Source organism: Jaculus jaculus, chromosome 12 (genome assembly GCF_020740685.1).
Source record: "Jaculus jaculus isolate mJacJac1 chromosome 12, mJacJac1.mat.Y.cur, whole genome shotgun sequence".
NCBI classification, from domain to species: domain Eukaryota; kingdom Metazoa; phylum Chordata; class Mammalia; order Rodentia; family Dipodidae; genus Jaculus; species Jaculus jaculus.
This window is the reverse complement of record NC_059113.1, coordinates 48298402-48315703: the sequence shown is the minus strand read 5'-3', so window position 1 is coordinate 48315703 and position 17302 is coordinate 48298402. Positions and strand designations below refer to the sequence as shown.

Here is a 17302-nt window from a genome sequence, read left to right as displayed (position 1 = left end):
AAAAATACTGCTAATCTTTCTCCCATCCCTCTCTAAAGGGACCTAAAGCTTTGGACCGGTATAACTATACATCAGGGAAAATAAATAATCTAACCTTCCGGGGCCTTCTGCTCTCTTGCTCTGAAGTCTTTTTGATTTTAAAGCATTTCTTCTTTAAGTGTGGGGTGGTTTTTATTTGGATCATTTCAATTGTCTGATTGTCTTTGACTTTTAGCATTTTATGCTGCCTCTGTTTCTGAATATCTTTGATTTATGTTATTTGTCATTTATTGGAATTCTTAAGTACCAGTCATTTTGTCAATAAGTTGTGGGATTTTTTTCAGACTTTTTTTTTTGGTATGTATGTATGTTTGTTTGTTTGTTTTTGAGATTGATTAGCAGTGTCTATCCAAGGCTGGCATCTAGCTAGCACTGCCTGCAACTTCAGCATCCAAAGTACCTGAATTAAGTGCAATTAAAATGGTGAGCCACCATTCTCTAATCTTCATTTCTTTTAATATTTTTTACTTCCTTCCTGAGCATCTTTCTGATACCAGAGCTTGTTTTTTACTTGCCTGGGAGATTCCTTGGTTTCTTCTCCCCTTTGTAGGGCCGGGGTCACAGGTGCTCGTGGGCACGCCCAGCTGTGTATGTGCAGTGCGCCCATTGGAACTCGGCAGCTTGAGGCCCCGTCGTGCTCGCATGCTTGTGCAGCGAGTGCACCTAACACTGAGCCATCTCTCCAGTCTTCTTTGTCTCCATTCTCTCTTTTCCTTTTCTTTCTTCCTCTTTTCTTCTTCCTTTCTCCCTCCCTGCTTCCCTCTCTCTAACTCTCCCACCTTCTATTCCTCACATGCTGACCTGGAACTTATTCTGTGGACTAGCCTCCTTCGTGCTGGGATTAAAGGCAAGAGGCAACATGCCCAGCTCTTTCATGGTAACTTAATTAATTTAGTTAATTAAGCAATGCATGCATAGGTGCTTCAAGGTTTCTTGACTCTGTAAATGAACGCCAGATGCTTACACCTCTTTTTGCAACTGTCTTAAATGAGTGGTTTGGCAATTGAATCAGGACCAGTAGGTTTTGTAAGCAAGTTTCTTTAACTGCTGAGTTACCTTCCCAGCCATTCTTTTTTTTTACATAGCTTATTTATTTAATCAGTTAAGACAAAGCCACAGAAGACACAGCAAAGTATAGTTAGTAGAGACCACCAGTACACAATAAATGCAAACTACCGCTATGAAGAGAGCTCCAACAGATACACTTTTTATTTCTTTCATTATATATATATTTTAATCTTTATAAAAAAATTTTATTTGAAAGAGAGAGAGAAATTAGCCCAGGGCCTCACACTGCAATTGAACTCTCTAGATGCTTGTGCCACCTAGTGGGCATGTGCAACCTTGCGCTTGCCTCACCTTTGTGTGTCTGGCTTACGTGTGGTCTGAAGAGTCGAACATGGGTCCTTAGGCTTTGCAGGCAAGTACCTTAACCACTAAGCAATCTCTCTAGCCTTTTCCTTTTTATATGAAAAAAAATAATATATTTTTATTTATTTATTTATTTGGAAGTGGGGAGAGAATGGGCACTGCAAACAAACTCCAGATACATGTGCCACTCCATGCATCTAGCTTTACATGAGTACTGGGAATTAAACCTGTGTCCTTAGGCTTTGTAGGCCAGTGCCTTATCCACTGAACCGTCTCTCCTTCCCCTTATATGAAAATTTTAATTAGCATACCTTTCATTTTATTTTTTTCTTTTTGCATATTTGTGTGCACATGGGTATTAATGTGTGTGGGCACATGTTAGCGTGCATGCATGGATATGTGTGTCACTGGCAGTGATTTGATACTGAGTGTTTTCTTTGTTCTCTTTCTGCCTTATCTGTTGAGGCAGAACCTCTCACTTGAACCCAGGGCTTACTGATCTGGTTAGTACATCCAGCCAGCTTGCTGTGGGATACCTGTCACTGTGGCTTGAATGCTAAGGTTACAGCAGGACGCTGCACCCACCCAGCATTTATGTGAGTACTGGGGCTATAAAATCTAGTCTTCACAGGTGACAAGCACTTTACTCACTGAGCCATCTCCTCAGACTTGTTTTTCCTTTCAAACAAAATTTTGGTTTTGTTGATTCTCCTTCCTTCCTTCCTAATTTTCAAGAGGCAGAGTGATAAAATTTTCATACAAAAATAAAGATTTCTTTTTATGTTTTAATTATGGTGTGTGTGTGTATTTGTGTGGTGGAGCACACCAGGATCTTTTGCCACTGCAAACAGAATACCAAATACTTGTCACTTTCTGCATTAGGTTTAGGTTGGTGACTGGGGAATTGAATCCAGGTTTGCAGACAAGTGCCTTTAACTACCAAGCCATTATCTCCTCAGTCACCTTTTAAAAAAATTAAAAATTTGTCAGTGTCTACTTATTTAAAAATAATTTCTTGGTTCATTCAAATTAATGGGCTTTATTATGACGCTTTGTACATATATGTCAGTATACATTGTTCTTATTTCTGCCCCACCTCTTCTGCCCTCTACTTGGCTGGTTAGTTCTTCAACCAAGAACCCCTTGTTCTTTCTTTTTTTAAATATTTTATTTTTATTTATTTATTTGATAGAGAAAAGGAAAGAGGGAGGGAGGGAGGGGAGAGAGAGAGAGAGGGAGAGAGAGAGAGAGAATGGGCTCCAGATGCATATGCCACCTTGCACATCTAGCTAACATGGGTCCCCTGGGGGCATCAAACCTGGGTCCTTTGGCTTTGCAGGCAAACACCTTAACTGCTAAGCCATCCCTCCAGCTCCCTTTGGTCTTTCTTAACATTCTCTTCTCTTCCACAGCCCGTTAAGAGTTTTCTTGTTATTCCTTTTCTTGTTCTGTGTGTGTGTTTGCTATGCATGCATGTGTATGTATATTCATGTATAGGAGTGTATGTATGCACTTGTATGTATATGTCAAGGTCAGAAGTTGATGTCAACTTTCTTCTTCAATCTTTGTCCACCTTATTTATTGAGGCAGTGTTTCTCACTTGAACGCAGAGCTTACTTCAGTTTGTCTAGGTAGTCTGCTTGCCCTAGGAGTACGCTGTGTTCACCTCTTGAATGCTGGGATTAAAGGCAGGTTACCACACCTACCCAGCATTTAGGTGAGTGCTGGGGATCTGAACTCAGATCTTTATGCTTGTGCAGCAAGATGGCACTGAGCCATCTCTATAGCGTTTCTCCTTCCTGTTTTTATTACCTGCACATAAAACACACTATATTAGGGTTCTTTGGAGGAACAGAACCAATAGAATGAGCATGTATTACAAAGGGGATTATAATTAGGTTAGCTTACAGGAGATGGAGTGGGTATTTCTTTGTATTTTCTTCAGGGCTCTTATGTTAAAGAGATGTTCAATTTTGGTGAAGGCTTTTTCTGCATTGATTGAGGTAATAATATGATTTCTGCATTATATTCATTAATTTGCATATGTTGAACCAACTTTGTATCCATAGATTGAAACCAAATTGATCTTAGTGTAATACCTTCTCAATGTGTTCTTGTATTCAGTGTGCCAAAACTTTTTTTTCTTTTATCATTTTTTTCAAGGTAGGGTCTCAGGCTGACCTGGAATTCACTCTGTAGCCCCAGGCTCTCAAACTCATGGTGATCCTCCAACTTCACCCTCCCAGGTGCTGGGATTAAAGGTGTGTGCTGTCATGCCAGGTTTGTGCCAGAATTTTATCAATAATTTTTGTGTCTGTGTTCACAAAGGAAATTGGTCTTAGTTTCCTTTTTTTTTTTTTTTTTTTTTTTAAATACTATTCTCTGGCTTTGGCCATTACAGTATATGTGGCTTTTTAGCACAAGTTTGGCGTTGTTCCTTTCTTTATCTTCTATTTTATGGAACATGTTAAGGATTGGTGATAGCTCTTCTTTAATATTTTGGTAAAGTGTCGCATTTGAATCCATTTGACCTGGAATTTTCTTTCTGGAGAGCCTTATTTGTTATGATGATTTATTTACTGAAAATTTCAAGAACATAATGTGTTTTGATCATTCCCCTCATGCTGTCCTCTTGTTTCCCTTCCATTCCTGCTGAACCTGTTCTTCCTGGGAAGATTTCTTACTGCTTCAGTCTCATTGATCATGGCACATTTATTAGTTTTCTTTATTTTCTTTTCATTTTGGTAGGTCATATGTACCTAGGAATTTATCCATTTCTTTTGAATTTTCCTCTTTTTTGGAAAATAAAATTTCAATATATTCCCCTGTGGTTCTCTGGATTTCTGGATTTCTTTGGAATCTTCAGTAACATTCTTTTCATATCTAATTTTATTAATTTGGGTCTTCTCTCTCTCCTTCCCTCCCTCTCTCTCTTTCCAAGGTAGGATCTCACTCTAGCTCAGGCTAACCTGGAATTCATAGTCCCTGGTTGGTCTCAAACACACTCACAGAACTCCTCTTAACAAGTATGTTAAGATTAAAGGCATTTGTCACCATGTCCAGCTCCAAAGCCTCTTTAAAAATTTTTTTATTTATTTCTTTACATGTGTGTGTGTGTGCACACACATGCATGCACCAGGGTAATGCCTTTTCAATTTTACATAGGTGGCTGGGGAGTAGAACTTGCATACTTTGTAAACATGTGCTTTTAACTGCTGAGCCACTTCCCTAGCCCTTGAGCCAAGACTTTTGCTTGTATATACCCTCCAACTTGTCAGCCTCTAGCCTTCCTGCTCTTCATAGTTGCCTGCCTGGTTCTTTCTTTTCCCTGGGGCAGTAGCAGGTCAAATTGAGTCTCTGAATTGTAGCTGTTCCCTGATCTTAGGCCCCTCTAAACATCTGTTTTTATCTATAGATTATCTCTCTTGATGGCTCCATCTGAGTCATGTAGCATTATAAAATGGGATCTGTCTTTTAACTGATGCATCTGCTGTAGTAATTACTGTCTTACCAAAACCTGTAACTGGATTTTAGGATTGTGAGGGCTGTGAACCTGCTCTGAGTGTATAGTTGTCAGGTATTCATCTGGCTTACCTTTTGGAAGTGGCTTTTGTTTTTCTTGTCTCTGCCAGTGAGCTGTGTGGTGAAGTTGTGTCTAGTTTACTTCTGTGACACCTCTTTCTCTCTCTTTTTAAAAATATTTTTTATGTATGAGAGAGAGGGGGTGGGGGACAGAATGGGTATGCCAGAGACTCCAGCTGCTGCAAACAAACTCCAGACACATACACCACCTTGTACATCTGGCATATGAGGGTTGTGGGCACTTTGGCTTTGCAGGCAAGTGCCTTCATTACTAAGCCATGTCTCCAGCCCCTCACTCTCTTTTTTTTCCTGGACTCTCGGTATCCTTTCACTGTGTAGCCTTCTGAAGCTTTTCTTTTCCTTTTTTTCTTAGTCATACTCTACTCAAAACTTCTTTTTTTAAAAAAGATTTTTTTTTTTTTTTTATGGGAGAGAGAGAGAATGAGAATGGTCATGCCAGGGCCTCCAGCCACTGCAAACGAACTCCAGACACATGTACCCTTTGTGTATCTGGCTTACATGGGTCCTGGGGAATGAACCTAGGTCCTTTGCCTCTGCAGGCAAACGCCTTAACCACTAAGTTATCTCTCCAGCTCTTTATAGGTTTTTTTTTTTTTTAAAGATTTTTATTTATTTATTTATTAGAGACAGAGATAGGGGGAGAGAGAGAGTGAGAATGGGGACACCAGGGCCTCTAGCCACTGCAAATGAACTCCAGACACATGCACCACCATGTGCATCTGGCTTATGTGGGACCTGGAGACTCAAATCTAGGTTTTTAGGCTTTGCAGGCAAGCACCTTAATCACTAAACCATTTCTTCTGCCCTCACAGGTAAATTTTTTAAGTGTGTATGCATGCATATGTGCATGAATGTGCATGCATATGTGCATGAATGTGCATGCATGTCTCAGCACACATAAGGAGATAAAAGAACAATCTCAGATACTGGTTCTCACCTTCCACCTTGCTTGTGGCAGGATCTCTGTTCACCATTGTGATTGCCAAGCTAGCTGGCCTGCAAGATTCTAGGAGATTGTCTGCCTCCCACCTATAGGCAAACTGTGATTACAGATACTTGCTATAGCATCTGGCTTTTTACTTGGGTTCTGGGCATCCAAAGTCAAGTACTCATGCTCTCATGGGTGTATGGGAAATAGTTTTCCATTGATCCACATTTCCAGCCCCCTTATTCATTCATTCATTCATTTATTGAGGCAAGCCCAACAGAGTGGCTTTTTTTTTTCTTTTTTTTTTATGAGAGCGAGAGAGGGAGAGAGAGAGAGAGATTAAGAATTGGTGCACCAGGGCCTCTGGCCACTGTAATTGAACTCCAGACACATGCTCTTGCTTGTGCTTATATGTGACCTTGTGTCTGTATCACCTTGTGTATCTACTTTATGTGGGATTTGGGGAGTTGAACATGGATCATCCCCTTCCTCCCTCATCTTCTGTCTGAAGGAGAAATAGGAGCAAGATAGCTTTAAAAAAAAAAACAACAAAAACGAATATCATTTATTTGTTTGTTTGCAAAGAGAGAGAGAATGAATGGGTGTCCCAGGGCCTCCAGGCACTGCAAATTAACTCCAGACGTATATGCCACCTTATACATCTGGCTTACGTGGGTCCTTGGAATCAAACCTGTGTCCTTTGGCTTTGCAGGCAAGTGCCTTAACCACCAAGCCATCTCTCCAGTCCCAAGATAGATTAAAAAAAAATATTTTAAGAGTAAGAGAAAGGAGGCAGATGGATGGATGGATGGATGGACGGATGGATGGAAGAAACTTTAGAAGCCTCTGCCCCAGTTATAAACTGTACTATAATAGATTTTGTAGTGGTTATGTCCTACACTGCATAGTCTTTTGTGCTGACACTGTAGTTTTTGTACACTTAGAAGGCTATGTTTATATTGCAGCTTCTGACCTGTACTGATTACCATCTTGTATTTCCATTTTTATCTCCATAACACATATACAGGCATCTTTCTAATTAACCACTTTTTATGTTTTCTGTAAAAGTTGCCTATTCTTGAGGTCTCTGGTCTAGGCCAGGGCTTTATGCTCTGAGACTTAACATTAATAAGACTAGTCCAAGATAAGGTATACAAGCTCTGAACCACCAAGAATCAGGGTCCAGGTTTTAGAAGAGACTCTCCTGGGCCCACTAAGTCTCTTGTGTTGGTTTTGTGAGACTTAGGTTTCCTGTATCAAGAGAATGGGTATGCCAGGTCCTGTAGCCACACTGCAAACTCCAGACACCATGTGCCACCTTATGCATCTGGCTTTATCTTGGTACTGGGGAATCAAACTCTGGTCCTTAGGCTTTGTAGGCAAGCACCTTAATTGCTGAGCCATCTTTCTAGCCCAAGATAACTTTTTTAATAGGTGGAGACAGGTCCTGTGGGGAGCAAGGAGGTGACACCTCACCTGCTACAGCAGAACTAAAACTCATGTTCCTCAGCAACACCTCCAACTTCTTTCTTAATCTAGCATACCTGGGTGGGCTGGCCTCTCCTGAATCAGCCCTTTGAATCCACAACCCAGTCAGGTCTCTCCCTCGCACACTTGAGTCTGGTGACACGGCTCATCCTAATTGGAAGTCTGCCACACATAAAAGGGCCTGCCACATGTGTGGATGGTCTGTTGGTTGCATTCTTCTGGCACCAGGCTCTCCTGATTACTGCTTTGATCATGCTCTTCCCCCTTCTCAGCCTGACAGAGCAGGGGAAGGGGAGTTTACAGGCAATACATTTTTCTGCCTTGGTTCTGAGTGCCTTTTCACTTTGATTTTCCTCTGAGCTCTCGGACTTTTATTCTTGTGAATCTTTTGGCCTCGCCTCCCATGTCTCCTCTATAGGTTTGTTCTCCCATCTTCCTTTTCAGCTGAGCCTTTCCCTGTATATCAGGTCTCTAAATAAACCTTATAATCCATAACTTACCCTTCTTGGAGGTTGTTTGCTCAATTCTGTGTTATAATGGGTAAGAACCTAAAAGATGGGGTTCACAGGCCAGGGGGATGCCCTTGTCCCTTAAAATCTTACAACATACCTACATTGTACCTTTCTACTCCTACTAAGTAGTTCCTCTTTCATGTCACATTTATTCTAGTCCTTTCTATCTTCATTATAATCTCTTTTTTTCCTTCCATGGTCCCATTTCTAGTTTTATTTCTTCCTTTATTTACTTATGAGAGAAAGAGAAAGAGAGAATGAATGGGCACACCAAGCCTCCAGCCACTGCTAACTCCAGATGCATGTGCCACCATTTGTCCCTGGCTTATGTGGATACTGGGGAATTGAACCTGAGTCCTTAGGCTTGGCAGGCAAATGCCTTAACTACTAAGCTATCTCTCCAGCCCCATTATCCATTTTTCTATTGATGAACTTCTAGGAAGATTCAATTTACTTGCTGTTATGACTAGAGAAGCAATAAATATGGATGTACAAGTATCTATATAGTAGGATATGGATTCCTTTGGGTATATGCCCAGGAATGGTATAGGTGAGTAATCTGGTAATCTATTTTATTTTTCTTTTGGTGGTAAGGTCTCATGCTAGCCCAGGTTAACCCGGGACTCACTATGTAGTCCAGCCTGACCTTGAGCTTATGGTGATCCTCTTACTTCAGCCTTTCAAGGGCTGGGTTAAATGTGTATGGCACCGTACCCAGCGTAGGTTTTGTTTTGTGGAACCATCTGCATTAGTTCCTTGTGTTATTGCTGTGACAAAATACCTGACAAAAGCAACTTGAAGGGTTTATTTTGTATTTTGTGTTGCTCTTTGCCTGTCCATTTCATATGAGGCAGAGTTATTTACTTGTTCTATTCTTTCCTGGGCTTGCCTCAGACATCTAGGAATTTCTCCTGTTTTTGCCTCCCATCTTGTCATCAATATTAAAATGCTGGAATTATAGAAGCCCACCAATGTTTCTGGCTTTTTGTTTAGTTTTATTTATTTATTTCAGAGTGACAGAGAGAGAATGGGCACACCAGCACCTCCAGCCACTGCAAATGAACTCCAGATGCATGCACTCCCTTGTGCATCTGGCTTGCGTGGGTCCGGGGAATCGAGCCTCGGAACGGGGTCCTTAGGCTTCACAGGGAAGTGCTTAACCACTAAGCTACCTCTCCAGCCTTGTTTCTGGCTTTTTATATGGGATCTAAGGATTGAAGTCAGGTATTCCATATTAGCATTGAATACTTTATCCACTGTGTCATCTCTCTAGTCCTCCAATGTATACTTTTCATACCTTTGTCAAATTGTAGGTGGTCATAGTATTTCTTGATTCTATATTCTGTTCTATTGGTCTTCAGATCTACTTTGTGCAAGTACCATGCTCTTCTTTACCTCGGTGGCTCTGGAATAATCTGGATCAAACCTGTGATACCTTTATCTTTCTCTTTAGTGTTGCTTTAGAGCTTTGTGGTCTCCTGTGATTACATATACATGTTATATCTAGTTGTTTGGAACAGTTTCATAAATATTGATGTTAGATTTTCCTTGAATGCTTGCTAGCATTCAGCAGTGAATTTGACCCATGGATTTTCTCTGTGAGAAACCTTTAATTACTGCTTAATCTAGGAATATTTGTTACGGGTCTATTTAAATAATTTATGTCTTCTTGATTTAGTTTTGATAGGTTATTTTAGTTTAGAAATTCATTTATTTTATTTTATTTTAGCATTTTATTTTATTTTTCTTAAAGTTTGGTTCTTTTTTAAAAATTTATTTATTTGAGAGCAACAGACAGAGAAGAGGGAGATAGAGAGAGAGAATGGGCATGCCAGGGCCTCCAGCCACTGCAAATGAACTCCAGATGCATGCACCCCCTTGTGTATCTGGCTAACGTGGGTCCTGGGGAATCGAGCCTTGAACCAGGGTCCTTAGGCTTCACAGGCAAGTGCTTAACCACTAAGCCATCTCTCCAGCCCTTATTTGTTTTTTTAGTGCTTAAAATTTTAGGTTAAATATTTCCTTCTTTATTCATAAACGTACTAAATTTTGGCCAAGCATCCTCCTACCCTCCACAATTCCATTTCCTTGCCCCTCACCCTGATTTTACCCTCCTAGTTCAGTAGTTATCCTCTGCTACTTTCCTTACCTTTCTCCCTTGAAACTGCTCTTTTCCTCTCTCATGGGCTTCTTTCTAGTTTCCTGTCACCTACATTCTCTCTCCCACAGTAATACATATATGCAAAAATTCTCAGCTTGGATCTGCATATGAGAGAAAATATGCAGTGTTTGCCTTCCTGTGCCGGACTATCATACTTCATATAACATCTTCCAGTAACATCTATTTCCCAGAAAATTTTATTTTTCTTATGGCTGAGAAGAATTCCTATATATATATGATGGGGAAAAAAAAAATATATATATATATGGATATTTTGGTTTTGTGAGGTAGATTCTCACTCTACCCCAGGTTGACCTGGAATTCACTGTAGTTTCAGGGTGGCCTTGAACTCAAAGTGGTTCTCCTACCTTAGTTTCTCAAGTCCTGGGATTAAAGCCGTGTGCCACCACACCCAGCCCTATACCACTTTTTTATAGTCATTCCTCAGCTGATGGTTTTCTAGTCTGGTTCAATTTCCTTGCCGTTGCAAAATGTGCAGCAATAAACATTGATGAACAAATATCTCTGTGGTTGAATGTAGTCATTTGGGAATATACTCAAGAAAGGTATAGCTGGCTCATATGGTAGTTCCATTTTTAGCTTTTTGAGAAACTTCCACACTGATTTTTATAATGGCTGCACCAATTTGCCACTCTTCCCCCCCCCCCCTTTTTTTTTCTTTTCTCTTTTCAAGGTAGGTTCTCAGGCTGGCCTCAAACTCAGTGATTCTCCTGCTTCTCTGCCTCCTGAGTGTTGGGATTAAAGGCGTGCATGAACACACTTGACTCAGTTTGCTCACAGATAAAATTTCTCAATTCCATGTATATATAAGGCATCTAAAGGTTTCCAATATATCCTGGAAGATTCTTCTCTCCAGGAACCGTAGGGTTCAGGTTGCCAAGAAGTGAATGAAACCCCTCCTCATACGATGGCTAATTTACTATACAAGCTCAAGTCCCAACCTTGTGGGATCTCAGCAGTTAAAGTGAGGACACTGTAAAAGAATGGGACGCTGTAACATAGGATGGAGCTGTTTGGAAAGGTTGTGGTGATACTGAAGGTATTGAACTTTCAAATTCAGACAGCTTTATTTTGCCATACATAGGAGCAAATACATCTTGTTCTCTAATTCCTGCAGTATTTCTTTCTCTGTCTTTGTCTGCATTGTGTATGGATGCTGAAATGACCTTTCAAGAAGGATATGTCAAGCAGTACAATTCTGATATCCTCAGTACATTGCCTCTAGGCCTATAATGAAACTCAAGAGTAAGCAGGCCCTAGAGGTGAGCTCATGAGGATGTATGATACACTCTCCTAATGAACATCATGAGTTTTATAACTCAGTCAAGCAAAAATATGTGGTACATATGTGGGAGTATATTTTCAGGGTATGGAATGATTGGAGGAACAAACATAGAAGTAATCAGACTGAATTGATCAGTGTAGGCTAATTGTTCAGAGACACGAGGTTTAATAGTGCAGCTCACATAGTTAAAATAGCTGGCAAGAATTTATTGGAGGGGCTGGAGAGATGGCACAATGGTTAAGGCACTTGCCTGCAAAGCCTAGCAACCCAGGTTCGATTCCCTAGTACTCACATAACACCAGATCCACAAAGTGGCATATGTATCCAGGGATCATTTGCAGCCACTAGAGGCCTTGGCATGCCCATCCTGCCCCCATCCCCTGTCTCTCTACTTGCAAATAACTAAAAATATTTACAAATAATTTATTGGAATGGTTGGCTGAAGTATGGGTCAAAGATGGCCTACTATGTATATGATCTAGAGCTATCTGAAATCCTATTTATTAAAGGTGAAAGCAAGTTTGTATAGTAATAGATTAATCTTATTGTTTACAGCACAATTCAACCACATACCAATTTGATATATAAATGCTGAGGAACAATGGTTGGAAAATATTAAAAGTCCTGTTATCTGTTAGTAAACCAAATGAGAACAAAAAAAAAATCCATGTACTGTATAAACATAGTTGTAATATTTATTTGAGCTGAGGTGTTTCAGGTTGTGTATGTTTGTTAGATTGGAATTGCCTGGCATAATGACATGTACCATGCAGTGTGGACATGTGTGTTGTTAACAAGGGCTTCAGTGAATTTACCTGATGCAATGTGCTAGAAACTCCTTGCATTCATTATTTATTACATATTCTGAGTTGTTATTTGGTCATCGCATGTTCATAAATCCTTTCAGTTTTGCCATAGTTATGACTCCTACATTGATTTATCTGACTCCATACAGGGTCATGATACACATAAGAATAGTTCCTATTGTACTATAATGTTGGGAATTGTATCTTCTGGGCATGCAGTCTACTATAGTGTTTGCCACCAGCCTGAATATACAGCTTTTCATTCTATTGTAATTTCATAAAAAAGTTCAGTTAGCTGGGCATGGTGACACATACCTTTTATTTCAGCATGTGGGAGTTTTGCTATGAGTTTGAGACCAGCCTGAGACTTCATGGTGAATTTCTGGTCATCCTGGGTTAGAGCAAGACCCTACCTTGAAAACCAAACAAAGAATAAAACCTCAATCTTTTTTTAAATTTTTTTAATTAATTAATTTATTTTGTTTTTCAAGGTAGGGTTTCACTCTAGCCCAGGCTGACCTGGAATTTACTATGTAATCTTAGGGTAGCTTTGAACTCACTGCAATCCTTCTACCTCTGCTTCCCAGTATTAAAGGCATGTGCCAGTAGCCCAGCTAAAACCTCTTAATCTTATTTTCTTGAATCAGTGGTGAGATATTTATCCTGACTCTTACCACAGTACACCATACAAATTAACTTCTTCATATAATGCCCCTGCTAAGACATACATAGAAAAGCGAGCTTCTGTTTTCTAGTCCCACTTTTGTGCTCTTGGATTGAAGAGAAATTTCTCATTGTAGGAGTTGGTATCATTTGAAGACATAATGGTGGACTTCACCTGGCAAGAGTGGCAGGACCTGGATGTTGCTCAGCAAACTCTGTACAGGGATGTGATGCTGGAGAACTACAATAGCCTGGTGTTCTTGGGTGAGTTTAAGTCCCTTGAAAGTCTGAGTAGCAATTACTTTCCTTTTGTTTGATAAGTATAGATATCGTTGCTAATTTTTAATATTGTTTTGATATTATACTTCTAAATTGTCATGTTGTAATGGGACACATTATAAGGAACAGTGTGGCTTTACAGTCCATATACATATACATCATATACATATACATACACACATACTAGAAGAAAGTAATTGGTAAATCTTTCAGTTCTGGTATTACTCGTATGGGAATGGGAAACACAAAAACTCTTGTAGCTGCTTTGAAATGCTAATTTCTTATTGTCAGATGCATACTTACTAAAGTACAACATAAGAATTATTCCTTACAAATGTACCCAGTTAATTCTAACTGTCCTCTATTCCTTTTCCTTCTAATTCTTTTCCATTTTCTAATTATCGGTTTTATTTTTTTAATTCTCTACTTCTTTTAAGTTGTCTTGAACTTGTAAGTATAAAAAGGATGTACAATAAAAGCATGAAGGATGTTTCTTTTTGTGCCTATCATATTACATTTATATCCTGTTACTTTCCTGGGGAGAAATGAGCAAATATTCACTCTAATTATGGAGGGTTTTGATAGTCCACAGGAAAAAAAGTCCATCAATTTTAGCTTGTTGAATAAATGAATTTGCTGGGGTTACATAGAGAATAAAGGCTAACATCATAGAGTTTTGATGACAAAAAGAATCAAAACCCTAGTCAGGTTTTATCTCTTATCTACACATTTCTATTGGAATTTCAATTGGGTTTATGGCTATCTGGTTAGGGAAGGTTGATAGCACATTAATATTATCATAGACATAGGTAACTTTTTTTATTGTGGGTATTTGTTTTTTTGAAGTAGGGTCTCACTCTGTTTCAGGCTGACCTAGAATTCACTATGTAGTGTTAGGGTGCCCTCTAACTCACAAGGATCCTCCTACCTCTGCCTCCCAAGTGCTAGGATTAAAGACGTATACCACTCTGCCTGGCTCTAGGTAACTTTTGGATAGTTCTTTTTTATTTACTTTTTTCTTTGCTTTTGTTTTTTGTTTTCCTTTTATTGACATCTTCCATACTTACAGACAATCAACCATGATAATTCTCTCCCCTTCCCTACTTTCCCCTTCCAAAATCTACTCTCCATCATATCACCTCCCTCTCTCCATTGGCCTCTCTTTTATTTATTTTTTATTTAAAAATATTTTATTTATTTATTTTACTGAGGAAGGGAGGGGTTGAGAGAGAGAAAGAGAGAATGGGCGTGCCAGGGCCTCTAGCCACTCCAGACATGTGTGTTCCCTTGTGCATCTGGCTAACGTGGGTCCTTGGGAATCAAACCTGGGTCCTTTGGCTTTGTAGGCAAATGCTTTAACTGCTAAGCCATCCCTCCACCCCTTCTCTTTTATTTTGGTGTCATCATCTTTCCTTTATTTGAGGGTCTTGTGAAGATAGTGCAAGGCACTGAAGGATTATAGATATCAAGATAAAGATATTTCTGTCTGGTCAATTGCACTGTAAGCAGTCCTACCCTTCCTTCAGCTCTTACGTTCTTTCCTCCACCTCTTTTGCAATGGACCCTGAGCCTTGGTAGGTGTAATAGAGGTACTTCAGTGCTGAACATTTCTCCATCATTGCTTCTAAGCCCTATGGTACCTTTTGGAATATCCCAGTGGTCACCACCATCTGAAAAGAGAAGGTTTTCTAATCAAAAGTGAGAGTAGCATTAATATATGGGTATGAACATAAAGTAAAGTGCTTACCGGGCAGTTTGGTATGCATAATATATATATTTAGCCAGACAAGAGCAGTTATTATACTTCTAATGCTCATGACCTACCCCACCATAGGATTTTGATTAGGTTTTCAGTACCAGGGATGTATTCCCTCCCATAGAGTTTGTCTCCAGTCCATTTAGAGAGCAGTGGGTTTCCCCCATAACAGACATGCCACTATTGCACCAGTTGACTCATTTGGTTTGACTGACCAAACTTGAGGCTTGCAGTGTCTACTGTTTTCACCACTGGTGGCTTCTCTCTTCCATAAGGCTGCAAGCAGTGCAGTTTTTAACAGCTTTCTGTCAGCTAGTCTATCAGGAGAAGGTTTTCATCTCAGCCCCACTTGATTTCTCAGTGACCTTGCAGCCCAGGCATGTGGAGTCTTCAGGAATAGGGTGTCATCATCTATTCCTGGTGGGAAACCAAGAGCCTTGGCAATAGACTATAATGTTTTGGGAGCATCAGGGGCCTCTCTGGCCAACAACTCACTGGAAGGTATCCCATCCCATGCACTAAATTTTTTCTAGTAACAGTCTATGGCTTCTGGGTGTGCAATTATCCAAAAAAAGTAGGTAATCATGTGGTTCATTCACAATATCCTGAATTTTGATTAACCCTCCCTCCACACTCCTTTTACTCAATCTCTTATCCTGGCCTCACTTAGGCCATTTTACCTGCAGTAATATGTACATCTACTTACATATATATAGTACCATCTCCTTAAGTGCACCGCTCTCCTCCCTCCCTTATAGCCCTTTTCTAGCATATTGGCCTCTGCTGCTAGTTTTTACTCCAGCTCACACACAAGTCTGAACAATTTAACTAGGATCCACATATGAGAGAAAACATGTGATGTTTGGCTTTCTCATTTAGTCCTTTCCAGATCCATCATTTCCCTGAAAATTTCATAACTTCATTTTTCTTTACTGCTAAATAGAATTCCATTGTATAAATGTGCCATATTTTCATTATCCATTTATCAGTTGAGGGACATCTAGGCTGGTTCTGTTACCCAACTACTGTGAATAGAGCAGCAATAAACATGGCTGTGCAAGTATTAAGGTAGTGAGAAGCGTCCTTGGGATATATGCCTAGGAGTGGTATAGCTGGGTCATATGGTAAATCTATTTTTAACTGTCTGAGGAACGTCCATACTGATTTCCAAATAGTTGTACCAGATTACATTCCAACCAACAGGGTAGAAGGGTTCATCTTTTTCAGCATCCTCACCAACATTTATTGTTATTTCTTTTCTTTTTTAAGTATTTTTATTTTTATTTATTTATTTTACAGAGAGAAAGAGGGAGTGAGAGAGAGAAAATGGGTGTGTCAGGGCCTCCAGCCAGTGTAAATAAACTCCAGATGCATGTGTGTGGTGGTTTGAATAGAATGGATGCTCCCCAATATATTCAGTTGTTTGTTTGTAGTTTGCATCTGCTGGCTACCTGGGTTGATCTTAAGTTGTGGTGGTGGGTTTCAGATTTCAATCTAAAGATATGCAAAGTGTGCCTAGCTGGAGTTCCTGAAGTGTGCTGTGGCTTTTGACCTTTAGGCTTGTACTTCCCTCTCTCTCTCTGCTTGGTCTTGTGAAGGCAGGCCAGCTTCTTCTGCCATTTATGGTACTTCCCCGGTTCTGTAAGCTTCAATAAATATCCCTTCCTCCATAACTGTGCCTGGTCTGGAAGTTTATCTCAGTGAACCTGAAGCTGTCTGCTACAATGTGCATCTTGTGCATCTGACTAACATGGGTCCTGGGGAATAGAACCTCGGTCCTTTGGCTTTGCAGGCAAACGACTTAACCACTAAGCCATCCCTCCAGCCTCTAGAGTCTTTTTTTACCCCTTTATAGTTGGCATACAAATAAAGACACTTTTTTAGTCTCCTTTGTTACTTGGATGCACTTTGTATATTACCCTTATCTATATTTTAGATAAGGAAGAGTGCATTATTTTGTTCCAGACCTTAAATGAAATAATGTCAGTGTTTCCCATTCATGAAGCTGGAACCTGTCTGTTATATATACTTTTTTATGTTGGTATAGTTTTATTTTAATGTATTAATTTTCTTTTTCTTTAAGTTTTGTGTATGTTTGTGTGTGTGCACACACTCTCAGTCCATAGTTCTTCCTGCATTCAGGCCTTTCAACTCTGACCAGAATAGTCTGTCAAGCTGTACTTACAGCACTGCAAGGCATCTCTTAGGCCAAAGGTTTCAAATTCTTCCACATTCCTCTTGAAACTCAGCTCCAAAAGGCCAAAGCCACACAGTTAGGCGTCTAGCAGCAAGCCCACTCTTGGTGCCTACCACTTTACTGTTGCTGTCAGGTCCCCATTGCTTGTAGAAGTCACCCAACCAAGAGCAGCTTGTGGGAAAAAGAGCTTTAT

At 39.9% G+C, this 17302-nt stretch overlaps 1 protein-coding gene across 4 annotated transcripts in view; it reads left to right on the top strand.

Moving 5' to 3' along the window:
* LOC101601871 (zinc finger protein OZF-like) overlaps positions 1–17302 on the top strand; it is a 51871-nt gene that overhangs the window by 14323 nt on the left and 20246 nt on the right. For all 4 annotated transcript variants that reach the window (XM_045131906.1, XM_045131907.1, XM_045131908.1 and 1 more), the window contains one exon: positions 13015–13141. In XM_045131906.1, coding sequence (XP_044987841.1) covers positions 13015–13141 — 127 coding nt within the window. The remainder of the gene's footprint in view (positions 1–13014; positions 13142–17302) is intronic.